The sequence below is a fragment of the Sabethes cyaneus genome, chromosome 2, assembly GCF_943734655.1.
Source record: "Sabethes cyaneus chromosome 2, idSabCyanKW18_F2, whole genome shotgun sequence".
NCBI lineage: Eukaryota > Metazoa > Arthropoda > Insecta > Diptera > Culicidae > Sabethes > Sabethes cyaneus.
In genome coordinates this window covers 145795642-145813914 of record NC_071354.1, presented here as the reverse complement: position 1 = coordinate 145813914, position 18273 = coordinate 145795642, and the positions used below count along the sequence as shown (strand labels likewise).

Genomic DNA, 18273 nt, shown 5'->3' with positions numbered 1-18273 from the left:
CAAAGTTTAATCATTCTCGCGGTGGTAGTTCATGATCTTGCCCTGGGATTCCCTCAATATTGCGATTACCAGAGCTGTTCGACCGGTTCACAAAATTACGGCAACGCTCTGGGTTCGTTCAGTTTATATATTTGCACCGTTGTGGTAGCAACAAAACGGCGGAAGACGTTTGAAAGTTCCCAGCGTATAAAAAATTTGAAGCAGTTTTAGTGGACAATTCACATTTCATGCGTGCGCCATCCTTATGCTTGACTAATTATTAAACACGTTTACTTGACCAGTCAACCAACGACTGCTTAGGAGTGAATATCTTGTCCTCTTATGCGTAAAAATAACAGAAAATGTATCGTCACCGCTTTAAAATAGTGTGGTAACTATGCTAACGATTGATTGAAAATTAATGAATTTAAAAAATACATTAATGGATGTTTTAGTTTCTGTGTATTGATAAGTACGGTATTTTCTTATGAACTACGAAGTAGCACGCCTGGACGTAACCAATACAACCAAGAAACTCCAGATTCTAGCGGTGCAAATACCAATGGAGGGTCATTTATCAGGTAATTAATCACACCAACGTTTGTGCAACGTAATTCATTCAGCTAAATTCAATTCCAGTTATCCTAAAGAGACATCAAATTCTCCATACAATCCATCGCGCACGGGTGTATCCCCATATTATGGGTGAGTATTTGTACATACCTATAACTCAAAACATATCATTTGCCCTACAGCTTGCAATGCAAACCTCAATACTAGAGTTCTAAGCAGAAACAAATCCAAACTGTACAACAAGTGTTGAAGCATGGTCATTTTCGTAGTTTTAGGGGATTTTTCAAAATTATCGTACCGAATGGGCCCAAGAGTGTCAGAACTTTATTTTTCATTTCAATATTTTAAACAAAGGTAAAACGTGGTGTACATCGATACACCGATCTCCAGTGATACGGTGGGGTTGGATGCGGGCTTTGCAAGCCAGAATAATTAAAAAGCAAAACAATGAATGACGTAAATAATAATAACTCTAATCGGAACGATCGGCAAAGACCCAGGCGACAAAAACGGACTAACGATTGGAAATTAGGAACATGGAACTGTCGGTCTCTAAATTACCTCGGAAGTATCCAGGTGCTTTCTAAAGAAGTGAAGAACCGCAAATTCGAAATTGAAGCGTTGCAGGTTGTTTGCTGGAAAGCAACGATAGGACATACGTATAGGTATTATCATCGGGACAACATTGCTCAGGTTGGCCAGGAGGAGAAATTTAAACCGGTGATTGGACGGTTCAGCGTAAATCCGCAAATGAACCAAAACGGCCTAAGAATTGCCGACTTTGCCGCCTCTAAGAACATGACCATACGTAGTACCAGCATAACCTTCACCACCGGTACACCTGGAGATCACCCAACCAGACGGAATCACCAATCGACCACGTTCTGATAGATGGATGAGAAAGCAGCGCGGGTACAAGTGCTGTGTAGAGCCACCCATCAGAATGTGGAGTGATACAAACAGAAGCAGAGACAGTAAAACCCGACTCTTGCAAGAGAAGAAGCGCCACCATGAGTAGAAGGAGTGCGAAGAACTCGAGCAGTTGTACCACTTTCACGACACACGGCAGTTTTATCAGAGACTCAACGAATCTCCAATAGGCTTTGTGCCGCGGGCGGAAATGTGCAGAGATCTTGACTGTGGAGGTATCTTGATTCTTGACTGACGATCGGAAGGTTGAAGCAGGACTACGATAAACACCTGAATGGCGTGCAGGCGGAAGACCATGATAGTGGAGGAAGTGACCTTTCTAGTATAGCAAGCAACGGAGATGTGCTAACCCCATCGACAAAGGAAGTTAAAGAAGCTATCCAGTGGCTGAACAACAACAAGGCAACGGGAAAAGGTGGCATTGACGCGGAACTTATTAAAATGGGCACGAACAAGTTGGCTGGCTGTTTGCATCAACTGATTGTTAAGATTCGGGATACGGGACGACTACCGGAGGAGAGGAAATACGGGGTTATTTACCCTATCTACAAAAAAGGCGATAAGCTGGATTGTGAGAACTACCGAGCGATCACTATCCTGAATACCGCCAACGAAGTGTTTTCCCAAGTCATCTTCCATCGACTCGGGACTCACCAGTAGCCAATAGATTTATGAGCAGTTATCAGAGCAGGCCGGCTTCATGGACGGTCGGTCTACAACGGACCAATTCTTCACTCTACTCTTCATTGATTTGAATTGAGAGCCGCATATTATGCTGTGTGAGAATCTGTGTGAGGGATGACTCTAGCATGCAAAGTCGAAAAATTCAATTTTTTTTATAATTTCCGGGAGGACGTTGTAATAGGCGTGTTATCTAGTCTAATTCTTTTGATGTCCAATGACGGGAAGAGGAAATCGGGTACCGTTACGACGTCCGCCGATTGGAGAATTCTGAGGTGTACAGAGCCTTTGTCGAACAACTTGAATCCCGAGCCTCGGAGTTGCCACCTGATGGAACCGTCGAAGAGCAATGGATCGGCATCAAGTACGTCTTCATCACAACCAGTGATGGCAAAGCGCGTAGCGGGCGGAAGGAGAGGATCTCGGATGAAACTTGAAGGAAGATCGACGAGCGGAGAGAGGCGAAAGCCGGCATTGAGCGAGCGTGAACCAGATCGGCTAAGACAGCTGGCCGTCAACGGTACGCCGAACTGGAGAGTGCTGTTAAACGTGCTTGTAGGCGGGACAAGAGAGCCTGAACTAACTCCCTAGCCGAACAGGGAGAAACCGCCGCCGCCAATGGTGATATCTATTTGTTGGTCGATATTTCTTGCCGCCTTAGTGGTGCCAGGATGAATACAAAGATGCCGCTAAAGGACAGAGCTGGTCAGCTACTGACTGACCGTACAGAACAGCTTAAGCGATGGACTGAACATTTTAAACAACTCTTCCGAGTTTCAAATGTCAGAGACCAACAAAACTAGCAGTGTATGACGCCTACAGTTCGTCGAATTAATCGCGTCAACTCGGAGGCGCCGTCGCTGGATGAAATTGTAGCAGCCATCAAAAGTATGAAATCCAATAGAGCGTCAGAGATAGACTGTATTTCAGCCGAAATGCTCGAAGCTGATCCATCTTTGTCAGCCGAGACAGTTCCGGTCGACTGGATGCAGGGCATATTGGTCAAAGTCCCTAAAAAGGAGGCCTTACTGAATGCGGTAACTAGCGTGGCATCACGTTGCTCTGTATTACTCTCAAAGCACTCTGTAAGGTGATCCTCAACCGGATCCAGGAGAAGATCGACGCTACTCTCCGTCAGCAGCAAGCTGGATTCCATGCTAGCCGATCACGTGTAGACCATACCACAACACTCCGCATCATATCGGAGCAGATTAACGAATTCCAGGACTCTCTTCTACTGGTGTTTGTTGACTTCGAAAAGGCGTTCGACCGACTCAACCACAAAAACATCTGGGGCGCACTTAGGTGTAGAGGAGTTCCAGATAAGCTACTCCATCTCATCGAGGCTCAGTACGAGGTGTTCTCTTGCAAGGTTTTGCACGACGGCGTCTTGTCGGACCCCATAAGGGTTACTGCTGGCGTGAGACAGGACTGCATATTATCACCGCTTCTGTTTCTCATCGTTATGGATGAGATATTAGTTGGAGTAGACCATATCGAGGATTGTCCTGGAATCCTCTGACGATGGAGCAGTTAAATGACCTCGACCTAACCGACGACATTGTCTTGCTCGCACAACGCCGAAACGATATGCAGAGCAAGTTACATGACCTCTCTGAGAGCTCCCAGGCAGCAGGTCTGACAGTCTAATACTAATGCATACTAATGTATTTTAATACATCGGCTTTGCATGAATCGGCTGCCAGAGTCACTAACTAGCTAAAAGTTTTGAAAATTTTCTTTTCAATGCATTAGTATCGCCGTGAAAAGCGGAAGAGAGAAGAACCGAAGAGAATCTCTCATTGTCACTTAGGTCTATTTGAAAAATTACCCGAGAATAGACCATTTTACGAACTAACAACATTGCAGATATTTATATTGCTTTCCCGTAGGGTCATCTGTGGATTGTCAAAGTACCCGCACGGCAAAGCGTAATATCATTATCAGCACGTTACCTTGTCGCAGAGAACAGACATCCATTCAGGAACAAATTTTTCGGGAAGTCTTGGATAAAATTTCAAATTAAAGTCACCTAATATGCTAGCGACACCACCACTATAGTTTCTCAACTAAATGATTCATTTGATTTGCACACTGACAACCTTTGGCTCCTCTGCTAGCGCCAGAAGCTAGCTGTTGTGAGTTTAGCGAAGAATTTCATGCGCCTTTAGCGACACCATCACTATAGTTTCCCAACTAATTTGACATAAGTTTTATCCAAGTGGGGATCTTTCGCTTGGATGTCTGTTCTCTGTGACCTTGACCCTTGTCATATAAAAAGGACTATTGATACAGTAATCCTTCACGAAAACTCAAATCGAAACCGTTGAATGTGACAAAAACATGTAAACAAACCACCAAGTGGTGTCAATTGACGGCAAATGACGTCACCATGAAATGCTCTATAGACCCAATCAAGGTGCTCGTCACGACACGAATCCGCTTTGGTAGATACTGGCGCCAAAAAAAACTAAACATTTTGCACATTATCAACCGGCCGATGATGGAAATCTCAATCAAAATGCTAATTTTCCCATTTTCCCATTTCCCAAATTAATTGGGAAACTATAGTGATGATGTCGCTGAAGGCGCATAAAATTCTACAGTAAACTCACAACAGCTAGCTTCTGGCGCTGGCATAACCCTTATAGTCCATATATACTAGCGCCAGAGGAGCCAAAGGTTGTCAGTGTGGAAATCAAAAGAATCATTTAGTTGGGAAACTATAGTGGTGGTGACGTTAACATATTAGGTGATTTCAATTTGAAATTTTATCCAAGAATTCCCGAAAACTTTGTTCCTGAATGGATGTCTGTCCTCTGTGGTTAAACTAAAACACACATTTAAGGAGACACCGAAAGTGGCTAACTCTATTTTGTTAGAGCAACAAACACTGTACTGTACATCTCATGTGTTCGTTAAAAACCTAAACGTTTGAATGTTGCATTAGTACTGGTAATATATGTCAAATGGCAGAGCTTGCAAAAATAAACACAGCTGATCTGCAGCCAACAGCACCGACTACGAACATCTCGAAATATGGTTTATTTTCTTTATCAAGACATTCCGATTCATCTAACATTTGCAGCAGCAGTCCTATTGGTCCTATGCATTCAATAGGATGGCTAATTAATCCGATTGCATTGAAGGCGAGTTTTTGCTTGCTGGTCAGCTGTTAGCTTGTTTACTTTCTCTAAGCTTATCGATGCAGCAAGAGGAGAAAGCTCTTCGAAAGCTCATTGATGTGGCAAAACTTTGAGACCGTGGCGCTGTTTTTTCGGAAAGCGCTAGTGCAACGAAATATGTGCGCAACCAAATATCTATTAACTAATTCCAGATTATACGTTTTATGAACACGTAATGATCTATATGATCCGTTGAATTTATTTTCCATTAGCAATTATGTTTTACTGAGCGTTTGTTGATATATAGCGGGTCGATAAATGGAATGACAAGTTTTAGGAAATTGTGACAGCACTGGAAGCACTGATTACGTACTCTGCCAATACATATGCATTTTTAAGGCACAAAACAATACATGCATCGAACGGTAGCCATTTATCCAGCCATCTTTGAGCCATTTTCGGTTTCCCCTTAAACTACATGTTAATCTAATTCTTATTAGGCTTTTTACTTTCTAGTTAAGAAAATGTCGATTCCCGCGAAGGAAAAATGTAAATTCTGCCATTTTGTTTGCCATCTTCATTCATAAATGTGTGCTAGCTTTTTTCGTAGCTGATGTTTTCTCTGGCGGTTAATTCTCTTTCGCTCTCTGGTTCGTTGTATTAAATGCCAGCTGTGGAAGAAGTAAGCAAAATGCAAAATGCTCACAGCTGAATTTGGTTCACATCGCATACACTTAAAAAAATTGACACGTCGCATCCACGTGAAAATTCATGTAAGCTTCTGTACAGCAACTTACGTCAACTTCATGTACTAGTTAATGGGAAAATTGATAAAATTTACCGGGATCGCACGTAGACTGGTTAGTATGAGTGCGAGTTACCAACAATTCACGTGAATGTTACATGAAAAGTTTGATGGATGAGAATTACCTATGTTTTCACGTAAACTTGACGTGCGGATTTTTTTGAGTGTAACACCAGAGACATCGCATATAATAGCGAGAGAAATTCATATGTGAGTTCGGCGCTTCTGATCAGAGTTGAAATTTCTTATGCTTGAAATCTCATTGAGTTTTTTGCTGCTATGAATTTTTCAACACTGCCTCTTATAATGCTGGCAATGCTTGTTACCAGCTGATTACCGACAAGAAGATTTAAAATAGAATTTTGTATGCTAATTTACAACAGCTACGCAGTCAAAAAGGTTATATATAACAGCGTGCTGTATAAAACGCCAGATATGCTAATAAGCGATTAATTTACTGCTTATGGTAATGCTTATTGGTTACCTGGGCAGTATATCACCGGAAACACAACATATAGGCTATAACTAGCAGTAGTAGACACTTTTAGTGTTCGAGTTGACTTCTTCTATGGATTATTTTAAATTGGCATTACAAAATACTCAACCAATAGCACTTACAACACCAGTAACATTCGATTAAGCTAACAAAAATATCTACTTATGTTGCAAATCACTATATTTTCCATATTTTCCAAAAACAGATTGGAATGTCCATTTTCCTTTAATAGACCCCTTGGGGTTTACAATAGGATAACGACCGGGTCCATTATAGGAATTCATGTGGGTTTCTTATGAAGAGGGTTCACTAATCTCACCATTTTTTGCTTTGGTAACTTTATAATGGAGCATCGTTTGTTGAAAATGTCCAAATTACCCAAGTAACATTTTTGTTGTACAATAGCTTATCAAGCACTTGTTCCACGGGAATCAGCTGTACAATAGTTTAATAAGCTATTATACAACAAAAATGTTACTTGGGTATGGCTTAAGTAAACGAATGCAACTAACTGTTACTAAAATGTTTGATATGTTTAATTCTTCCTGTTCGTTGTTACTTATCCTCAGAAATAAGAGGTATAAACGAATAAACACTGAAATTGTATTCGAGAGTCCACTATAGGGAGAGGGTCCACTATTGGTAGACATACCCTAGTCAAATTCTGTTATGAAGATGTGTAGATTTTTTTTACAAAAAGAACTGTTTGTTGAAACTTTTTATTTCTCATATTCATGCGATATTAACAGAACATGGAATACAGCAAGCCGTGGTCAACCAACCGGTCATCAACAAACCCAAACCCAAATGGACCCCAACTCTCCTCAACAGGCAATAAATCCTCAAGACGCACAAGGTTACACACTCCTTGTAAAGCCATTTGGTGGTGGTGCTAAAACTACTACGTGAGTATTAGTAATAATCAGTATCTTGTACCGTTCTGCTTCAAACTTAAAACAGTTTCAAACTTCGAACACTTAGAATAAAATGCTCGTTAGTATTGCTTATATGATAAAACGTTATGCTTATTGTATACCACCGAATAGAGGACATTCAAACGAACACGATGGTACAAAATACATATACTATTATATCATACTAGCGATATTAACGAGCATTTAATTCTAAGTGTTCGAAGTTTGAAACTGTTTTAAGTTTGAATCAGAACGGTATTTATCAGTATTTTTGACTCGAGCAGCCCGTATGCTCACAATTGTGTTTCAATCATGTTCCAAATTAGAGCCATTCAACTGAAAATTGACTCTGGTTTTTGAAAAATCTATAAGGTAAATTGCTAATTGTTGCACAACTACGCACTCGTTTAGAGCAGTTTGATAATTTTGAACAATTAAAAGCAGTTTTTTAAGTAAAAATGCTTACTGTACCGACAGATTAATATAAAATTAGTTCCCAAAGCCATCTGTATGGAACTCCTTACAAAAACCATGTAATATACGTTTTTTTTCATACGAACACGACACTCCATTGTTCCACACCGAAATAACCTTCAAATCTTATTATTGCACACCTCACACCCATTTGGTGCACAGCTTTTTGTTTTGATTTTTCTTCATTATTACAATTGCCAAGTTATTTTATCTATGGACAAGTAAAGGGTCCTTCCTCATGCCAGGTGGACAGCCTAGGGGGGTGTGGGAGATAGGAATAATGTTAGTAAAATGTATATGAATGAACACATAGAATTAATTCTTACAATATCAGAACTTCCCTTGTGAAACAATTTTAATATTTATAAAGAACTAGCTGACCCGACAAGCTTCGTATTGCCACAAATTAAATCGTGTTGTACATAAATCGTGAATCTCAGATGACCTTTGTCACAATCTCGTGTTTTGTAAGGTTTTGAGGAGTTCAATTCACCATAGAAAAAATTCTTGTCTCCAAAAACATCCACATGCCAAATTTTATTCCGTTTGCTTGATTAGTTCTCGAGTTATGCAGAAATTTGTGTTTCATTTGTATGGGAGCCCCCCTCATAGTGGGGGAAGGGGTCTCTAACCATCATATTCTCTGGCCCCAAAAACCCCTATATGCAAATTTTCACGCCGATCGGTTCAGTAGTTTTCGATTCTATGAGAAACATACGGACAGACAGACTCTCTCTGGCTATCTTTCGTTTACAAAGCTCAAAAGTTATAAAAGCCTTTGCCAAGCTTCTACCAACAAAACAAAAAAAAAGTTTGTTTTGATACGTTGTGTAGTTTCTGAGAAAAAGGTACATAAAGTTTGAAAATCGTGGTTTTACAGAAGCGACGTTATATTCCGTTAAGGTTGTTCCACGCCGCACTGGAATGCTTATATGTTCGTCGTTTTTTGGCCACTCCTCGTGGTCGGATCATTACAAAATTAGTAACAAAATAAGCGGAAAAGACTGCAGAATCAAAATCTGATATAAAAATTCGTGACTTTTTCAAAAAATTTAGTCGTTTATGTCCTCTTAAGGAATGTCGCAGAGTTTGACGAGTACTGCTTCCTCAACCGTAAATAAGTTTGCGGTACAATCAGAAACGTCTACTGCCTGGTTACCTTTGGAAATGCTTCGCGTATAATCCACTGCGTCGGCGTTAAACGGATAGAGTCTGCACCTGCGAAAACCAAATCGAACGGTATCCTTTGTCGTGCCCTGGTCGATAGCTTCCTTCAGCACTTTACCAAAATGATGAATTGTGAACATATTTCCTTCGTTCTTTGCTATCCACTCGTCGACACATTTGCCCCAACTGTTCTTCAGGGGTTTGAAGATTGCAACATCTGCATTACGTGTGTTGCATTAGAGTACAGTGCAACGAGGATTATGCCGAGTTCTGCGCACAGCTGTGCATCTTCAATTTCCGTGTGGGAGGCATGCCCGTCCACAAAATATACCACGGGTAGCGGCACTTTTCGATTCCCCAGAGAAGGAAGCAAGATGTTTTGTATGTACGCCATGAAATTTCCACCATCTATTCATCCTCGTTCCGATTTTCCAACACTCCAATCCGAATCGAAACTCTTCAAAACCCTTTTGGACAGCCGCTTACAGGGTAAAATGACATCAGGTGGAAACATGTAACCTTCCGCATCGAACGTGAAAAGCACCGTTACGTTCTTCTTCGGATCAACTTTTTGGACCAAATAAGCATTCCGATTTCCTTTGAATAAAATAAAATTGAAATTGAAGTCACCATTAAGAACTCGTCGAGGGTCTTTGAAAATATCCTCAATTTTGTTATCCGTCGCGTATTTGTAAATGTTTCTAAACCAGTTGTGAAGATCGAGTTCGCATATAGTTCCGCTTTACATAGAAATGTGTTCCGGAGTACGAATGGTTAGATTTTGTGACGGTCAAGCTGCAACCAGACCTACGCAAAGAAAATTTTGGGTTAGGTTTGGCAATTGCTGCACAATGTTTTTGTATTTACGTGGTGTGTTATTCTGGAACATAAAATTACGAGGGCACTTGTCAATAAAGGCTTTCACCTTAGAAATCAGTGCATATTTTGTGCACGGAAACCCACAACGGTTTATTGGTTTTCTTAGGTTTACTGACCTGTATTACTTTCCTTCAGTTGGGTCCGAACAAACGACAGCGAGTAAGGAGAGGATCACTCCCACGAAATGGGACTTGCCGCGAAAATCTTTTCCGTGAAATTGTACTTTCCGTGAAATGGTATACTCCGGCAGTTAACCGAAACAACCGAAAACATGTGTGTAGGCATGTTTTTGAGTTCTTTCGTCGTTTTATTTATCAATTCCTCCTCAGTTTGAGCGACAAAATTATTGGTGTAAATCTTACGCTTCAGGTTTACCCAGAAATTCTCGATGGGACGTAGCTGGGGTACGCTGCACAGCGGCGCTACTCCATACAAAACATGGCCAAAAGTCAAAAGCTACTTCAAATCGGTTGAAAATAACATCTTTAACTAACTTTGGGTCACTGAATTCAAATTAGGTTCCAATTAAGGTGGTTCACAAAATTTAAAAAAATAGTTTCACTTTTTACTTGCGTTATTTGTTGTTGGTTTTTTTTGGATGGCAAATTTTGTATTTGCCCTTGAAATCAAGAAAAACTTGCATCATGATGCATTAGGGTGGTTTACAAACCATAAAAATCTTTGTTGCAGAAAAATCTTTAGTAAATTAATATAAGTCACTAATTTCAATTTTGTAGCATAAAATTTAAAAAAAACTTTTGGGCTGGTTCAAAACAAAATAAAATAAAAATTTTCGAAAAGTTTTGTAAAAAATCTCACCTTCACAAAAAACCAATTCATGTGGGATTCTTTGGTCTGTGTCTAAAAGTTGTGATTTTATGTCACAATCATGCAAACCGATTCAGCAGTTCAACACCCAGCTAGCAATTTCCTATGTATTTTAAGGTTACAAATGAGAAGTACGTACCGATATATAGCAAACAAAGTCGTATTCGATGCGCAAAACTAGTTTGTACGTACCATTTTGGAGGCGATATACGCATTGAGGAATAATTTTAAACGATTCACTTATATAGGTATTCCTATACGAAAAGATGGGATTAGGTGCGACCAGATTCATATAGCTACACAACTTTGTCCTGTAAATCACATGTTTGTCTGCTGCTATAATACATTCATAAGACGTTGATAGATGAGTTAGTGCTGGCTGGGCAGTTATGAATTTTTAAAGAAAGAAAATTTGGCAAAAATGATGGTTTTTGGCATCACCCTAACTCAGAAAGAGCCGACCTAAGTGCTAAGTAAAACGGTAGGGGTCTAAAACTTCCCGAAAAGGAACAACTGCTCAGAACTAAATTAACATTGTTGATTTTTATGGAGAAAAGATGATTTTTATAGTGATTTCATTGCCTCTGTGGAACAGAATATCATTCCTTCATATGACGAGAAGAAATCACTTGCAATATACCCGTCAAAAAATCGATATTCCTTCCTTAGCGCAGCAAAGCGCAGAAAGCCACCTAGTTTTTCGAAAAGTAGTGAAAATTTCGTATAAGATGCAATTAATGTGATCGTTTTCTGGCGTTTCCCAACATACATTCTTGATCGCTGAATATTGGTGTTGACTTTCCCATACATTTTGTATGGAAGAACAAAATAACATTCTTCAACATGTTCAACTTCAGACATTTGTCAAAAATTCATTTTAACTTCAAACTGGCTAAAACTTTCAGGTTAACCGCTCAAACTATGGTAAAAATATAATAATGGCAAAAACTTGAAATTGGATTTTTGACTTTTGGCCAGCTTTGCGCCATAGTGCGTTAGGCGGATTCGCCGACTTCGATATTCAGCCGCTCCATCTCCTCCAAGTGATACTTCGAGTAGTGGGCCGACGCCAGATGCAACCAGAACACCGCATCTTCTTCCTTATGGTATTTCTTGATGAACGACGCAACTTCCGACAGGCACTTCGTACCAAAAATTTCCTCGTTCACGGCCAGTCCAGAGCGAAAGAAGGGCGCCTTTGATATCCCCTTCTTGCTGATTGTCAGCCACAGCAGCTTCTTGCAACAGGTCTGCCCGCTCGCTACCCGATGCATAAGCGGGTGGCTTAAAAGCCACTCTCCGAAGGAGAGACCACCCACCGAGATTAACGGCTGCCCAGCCTGAGAATATCGCAGGGAGAGGTTCCTTTTCATCCCTATTTCGGGAAGGGAAGCGGGTTGGCAGACTTAAACACGTTGCGCTATACTCCGTATGGCGAAACATGTCGGAAAGCTAACTTTACCAATGTGAAACCTGGCACTTAAAAACAACAGATTTTGAGTTCGTGCAAAACAGCAAAAGTGACGGGGGATTATCATCACTGGCCGAGTCTAGTTTCCACCTAAAAATAACTGCAAAACGATTGGAGAGTGTCCTTGGCTGATTTCGGAGTCAGCCGCCCCAGTAGAAAAAGACCAAAAACTAATAGAAAACGCAACTCAAACACATGAAAATCCCTTCCAAGCCTTGCTACATGAGGGTTCGTCACTCATTTTTTCCGTACTACAGCAGTGTATTTTCACCTCGGAGCTCCCTTCCATCGTGGTGGAAGTAAAATATGGAGTACCCTGCCAGTCGTTGAAATCCCGGGTGAGAAAGGTCTCGTCGTCCATCGCCACCACCTCGTAGCAATTCGCCAGAAAAATCGTCTTGACCATCTTATTCAGCCGTTGCCACTGCATCATTGAGTCATTGCCTGCAGCTCCGAGGCCAGTGAACGGGACTGCCGCTTCCTGACATGTATATCCATGTTCGCCAGGTACTTTTTCACTATTTGGCCGGTTGCACCGATTTCCTGACCAAGCGCACGAAGCGATGTAGCCACTTTTCTCTCGGTCTTACCCTTCAGCATCCTTTGGAGCTTCTTGTCGCTGAGGGTCATCGGCCGTCCGGAACCGGGTTTTCTTTCGATGCTCTGATTGTTGTCCAATTGTTCCAAGATTTTGTATTGTCGCACGATGTCCGTTTTCAATGCGGCGGGGTACCGTTCTTTGAATGCGCGCACTTCTGAATGGAGTAACTTCACTGTTTTCGCCATTACGGTTAGAGTTCGAGATAGAACTGTAGATTTTTTTGCAAGTAAGCTAACATAATTACCTTTCATGGGAAACTTACGGAACTCAATTAGCTGTCTTAATTTGTTTTATCACCAGCCGAAAAAAGTTCATTTTTTTAATGCATACGTTATCTGATGTAACAAAAGGGGGAGTTGTTTTCTACTTTACTGAGGAAAAATTGACAATTGGTGTACTAAGCTACCCATGGTTTCATAGTCATGTAACTACCAAAATGAATCATCAAGGAGTTCAATCTCCTCAGAAACTTGCAAAATTCTAAATCGTGACAAAGGTTATCCGAGTCAGCATAGTTTAATATGTGCCAATACGAAGTTTTCCGGATGAGCTAGCACATATATACATGAATTTTCAAACTAGCACAACATGCAAACTACACTTCTGGCGAAAACTGGAGCCCAGGAATGACGAAAATTGGATCATGGTGATCGAAAGCTGGTATCTGAACATGCATTACGAATGGACATTTACGACGACTTTTTCAAATATGTAGTATTAATTTTTCGATCTGAAAGAGTGCTTGACGGTTAGTGTGATGTTCTAGATTCTCCAATTTACTCGTAACTTTCATCAACCGATCCAGATCCTGAAAGATGAATCCTGATCTATTCCCCCTTCTACTAACAACAATTACTTTCCCGAAATGATTGCGAAGCTGCAGAGGATTCCCTGGCCTTTAATAGTAACAAATATTGAACTAACATTCCTTCCTATCCCATCAAGACCCGCATTCGGACGTGACCAGCGACGGTATTGATCGGCATGCAGGGAAATGATAAGGTTGCACTATGAGGAATGAAGTACTATCCCAAACTGTAGCCTCCCAGTTGACTTCGAGATACGACGCTGGTCGTCGAAAAACCACGTTCTAGTATCTGCATCTGATTCAGGTCATTTCGTTTGACTGAATAGTACGGCGCCTTAAAATCCACAAACAGATGATGAGTCTGTATATTGTAATCACGGAACTTTTCTAATAACTGAGGCACGGTAAAAATATGATAGTGATAATTGTTTCCGCAGCGACCAGTCAGTGATTTGACGAAGACAGTGCAATTTGACATTGAATGATCCAAAGAAATTGTCTGCCACGTTCACGCAAAGTTTTACAATGAAATTTTTCGTCTGGTGCAATTTTTTCAACATTTTTACAATAACCTTGTTCAGATAAAAACCGGGATTTAATTTACTGTTTTATCCAACATGTAATTGGTGAAAAACAGTTTCTGGATTAACAATACTGTTGTATTTTTATAGCATTGTTCGTCAATCTGCATGCCCGCACACAACGCATGTCGCAACCCACGCTCTTATTTAACGTTTACACTTTCTATTCTGTTCGGAAACCAATACAAAAATGAAGTGACAATATCTTTATGACCACTTATTTCACCTTAACAGAATAGAAACGTAGAGCTCAGGATTTTAATAGGCAAATGAAAAGTTCTCGGCGTTGAATTTCTCGATATTTGTGAACAATTAACAAAAACTATGCAAATATTTATTTTTATTCAATTATTCAAAATATTTTCAAATCTTCTTACCAAACTATTCATTATCATTTCAGCCGATTCAACTATGTTTGTTCCATTGAAACTTGGAACTACGATTGTCAGTTTAAAGATGTCATACTAAAGCTACCGCAGCACAGCGTTACCTTTGGTCCGGTACCCAACAGCAAGCAAAAGCTGGCCTTCCAGAATTCCACCTTAGAATACCTGCCTAAAAGTTTAATAGATGCATTTCCACGTATGCAGGTGTTGAATCTCGAAGGTTTACAAATTAGAGAAATCGATTCAAATACATTTCAAACCGCCTCTGAACTTTTGGAACTCTACATGCAAAATAACCAGCTTAAAGAAATTAAGTCGAATACATTCAGTGGAGCTAGGAAGCTTGAGCTGCTGGATCTATCATACAATGCCATCGAATCGAATCGAATTGCGCCCAACTTTCTTTTCGCAGTGCCAAATCTTCAACAGTTCAAAATCAACTCAAATCGAATCTCACAACTGCCATTAAGCCAGCAAAATTATAACCTACAATATATCACTGCAAGCGAAAATTCTATAACTCACATAGAAGCAGACCAATTTAGAAACAATTACCAACTTAGTGAACTGGACTTCTCATACAACAGGCTTGAGTATTTTGATTTACAGCAGCTCGATGATAAGCAAAACCTTTTACTAATCAACGTAAACCACAACTATCTCAGGGCGTTCCACATTCCACAATATGTAAAAACGCTTTTTGCGTGAAACAATTCGATTGAAACTTTATCATGTCGTGAGTACTGCGCAGCGGTGGAAATCGACCTTCAATCGAACAATTTGCAAAACATAGATGTTCTATCGAACTGCAATTTTCTCCAAAAGCTGGACTTGTCATCTAACCTTCTCCAAAATTTTAGATTCAGTCTAGTAGAGAATATGTTCGAACTAAAAGTTTTAAACTTATCACACAATCATTTGTTCCAAATCGACGGAAAGATGCAATTGAATCCCTATTTTAATTTGCAAACACTGGATCTTTCACATAATCATCTCAGTCACGGTCCTGCATCGGCAGCGTTCCGCACCGTTAGTGAGTTATATCTCCAAAATAACGAATTTATCGAATTCGATTTTAGATCATCGGAAAACTTGCGAAACGTATACCTTTCCAACAATGAATGGAGTTGTAAAAAAATTGAAGCCATAAATAAAACCACGGTAATTGCCGATCAGTTTCATGGTGAATGTCTCTCAGGTTTCGTTAAAAAGAAAGGTATCTGTTGTAGAGAGTACAAAAAACCTTACATTCAACGCCTAAATGAAGTCCTCACAGAAGCTTTATTTCATAATCAAACCAACCAACAGCGGCTTGCAACAAAATGTCGCTCAAGGCCGAGTAGCTCTCGGCCCGAAATTCTTAATGAGAATGAACTAACTCGGCTACGAAATGAAGCAGCTACTGGTGATGATGCTAACAAAAAGCTCATCGATGAGTTATGGAATATTACTAACTTACACAAAAATTTTACCGAAGACATCAAAAGATTAGAGGTTGAACGGAATATTTTAAATTCACAACAAACGGCGCTTAAAACAGCAATCGAACAGCAAAGACAATTTTATGCAATTGTCAAAGAAGGACTTATCAGCGATCAAGAAAAGCTTACCAGAATACTTCAATACCTTAAAGAAAGAGAAATATTAAATGCTGAATTAGTAACTGCACGCGAACAGGATACATTAGAAACGGATGATGATTTGAAGTACATAAAGCAGGAAAAAAGTGACTTTGAAAAATCCCTTGCGGATATGAAAACCATAGTGGAGCAGCTTGAAAAAGAAGAGACTGAAAAGAAAAAACAGAAAGATGACCTGGAGAGAAAAGCAAACCGGCATTCCGTCAGAATTCACGGATCTTCCGAACGAGTATCGTGAAAAGCTATTGTCAATTGCGAGGAAAATTATACCATCCAAAGTGCGATATCGCTCATAAAAGTGCTATTCTGCATTAAATCGTTTCGGTATCTTCGGCGCACTTCGTTATCTTCCAAGCAATAAGTGCGCCGAAGATACCGAGACGATTTAATGCAAAATAGCACTTTTATGAGCGATATCGCACTTTGGATGGTACAATTTTCCTTGCAGTTGACAATATTATCCGAGTAATTTCTTCGCGTAGTTACGTGACGTATCAGTAATGTGATGTGACGTGAACACTTTCGACTTACCTATGACAAACCTAAGAAACCTAAGAAAGAATAAACGTTCGTATCGTAGTTGAGTTTTTATTTCCTAGCTTTCGCCCGCGTTACCAAAAATAATACTTATTTACTTTACTTTAGTGGCAACGGTCCGTTACCGATCCTGCACCGAACGAATTATGGTCCTCCAGTACCGTCGGTCCTGGGCTGCCGTTCTTCAATCCCCACGAACACCAGCTGAACGTGCATCGTCTTCGACAGCACACACCCACCAGGTGCGGGATCTGCCTCGGAGTCTATGACCTCTGCCTGGTTCTCCGCTGAAAATAGTTTTAGCTACTCTTTCATCGGGCATTCTGGCCACGTGTCCAGCCCACAACAGTCTGCCACATTGCACTACCTTCACCTTATATCAGCATCTTTGTATACTTGGTACAGCTCGTGATTCATGCGTCTGCGCCACACTCTATTTTCCATTTTGCTACCAAGTATAGATCGCAGAATTTTACGCTCAAAAACCCCAAGCACTCGCCGATCAGCTTCCTTTAGCGTCCATGATTCGTGTCCGTAAAGGGCCACCGGGAGGATTAGTGTTCTGTAGAGCGCCAGTTTTGTGCGAATTTGCAAACTACGGGACTTCAGCTGGCTACGTAATCCGTAGAAAGCCCGATTCACGGCTGCAACCCGTCGGTTCAATTCGCGGCTTACATCGTTGTCACATGTCACGAGTGTACCAAGGTATATAAATTCCTCCACTACTTCATATCGTTCCCTATCTAACGCCACCTCGGCACCAACACCACTTGAGCTCCCACGTTCCCTACCAGCAACCATGTACTTCGTTTTGGCGGTATTAATGGTAAGTCCCAATCTCGCAGCTTCCCTTTTAAAGGGCCTGAAGGCCTCTTCCACTGCTCTACGGTTGATTCCGATGATCCGCAAAACCAAGAAGCATGTGAGATTTCGTGATGATAGTTCCATTCCTTTCCACGTTTGCCCTTCGTAATGCACCTTCCATGGCAATGTTGAATAGCAGGTTAGAGAGTGCATCCCCTTGCTTCAGTCCATCCAATGTCACGAAAGCAGCTGAGGTCTCACCCGCTATTCTAACGCATGATTTGGCTCCGTCCAGCGTGGCACGAATCAGCGTGACTAGTTTCGTCGGAAAACCATGTTCTAGCATTATCTGCCACAGCTCATTTCGTTTAACTGAATCGTACGCCGCTATAAAGTCCACAAACAGATGGTGTGTCTGCAAGTTGTACTCCCGGAACATGTCTAGCAATTGATGCAGGGTAAACATCTGATCCGTCGTGGAGCGACCCTCACGAAAACCAGCTTGGTACTCGCCGACGAAGGACTCCGCTAACGGTCTCAGTCTGCAGAACAGGATACGGGAAAGCACCTTGTAGGCAAAATTGAGCAATGAAA

General features: G+C 40.8%; 2 protein-coding genes across 3 annotated transcripts; both read left to right on the top strand.

Moving 5' to 3' along the window:
- Positions 1–286: 286 nt before the first annotated feature.
- LOC128734575 (toll-like receptor 6) lies at positions 287–15406 on the top strand. Of its 2 annotated transcripts, XM_053828838.1 has the most exons (5): positions 287–370; positions 435–560; positions 619–684; positions 7339–7494; positions 14713–15406. In XM_053828838.1, exons 1-5 carry the CDS (start codon positions 342–344, stop codon positions 15404–15406), a joined length of 1071 nt encoding a protein of 356 aa, XP_053684813.1. In that variant the 5' UTR covers positions 287–341. The 2 variants fall into 2 exon arrangements, with proteins under 2 accessions (XP_053684813.1, XP_053684814.1); XM_053828839.1 differs by lacking the exon at positions 7339–7494.
- Positions 15407–15577: 171 nt separating this feature from the next.
- Positions 15578–16687, top strand: LOC128734576 (uncharacterized). Its single transcript, XM_053828840.1, has one exon. The coding sequence runs from the start codon at positions 15578–15580 to the stop codon at positions 16574–16576; it is 999 nt and encodes a 332-aa protein (XP_053684815.1). The 3' UTR covers positions 16577–16687.
- The last annotated feature ends 1586 nt before the right edge of the window (positions 16688–18273 follow it).

Coding starts and splice junctions, on each gene's coding strand:
- LOC128734575 (XM_053828838.1), top strand. CDS start 342: ATGTATCGTCACCGCTTTAAAATAGTGTG. Junction 685..7,338: donor GGTGTATCCCCATATTATGG/GTGAGTATTTGT, acceptor CGATATTAACAG/AACATGGAATACAGCAAGCC. Junction 7,495..14,712: donor GGTGGTGCTAAAACTACTAC/GTGAGTATTAGT, acceptor TTATCATTTCAG/CCGATTCAACTATGTTTGTT.
- LOC128734576 (XM_053828840.1), top strand. CDS start 15,578: ATGTTCGAACTAAAAGTTTTAAACTTATCACACAATCATTTGTTCCAA.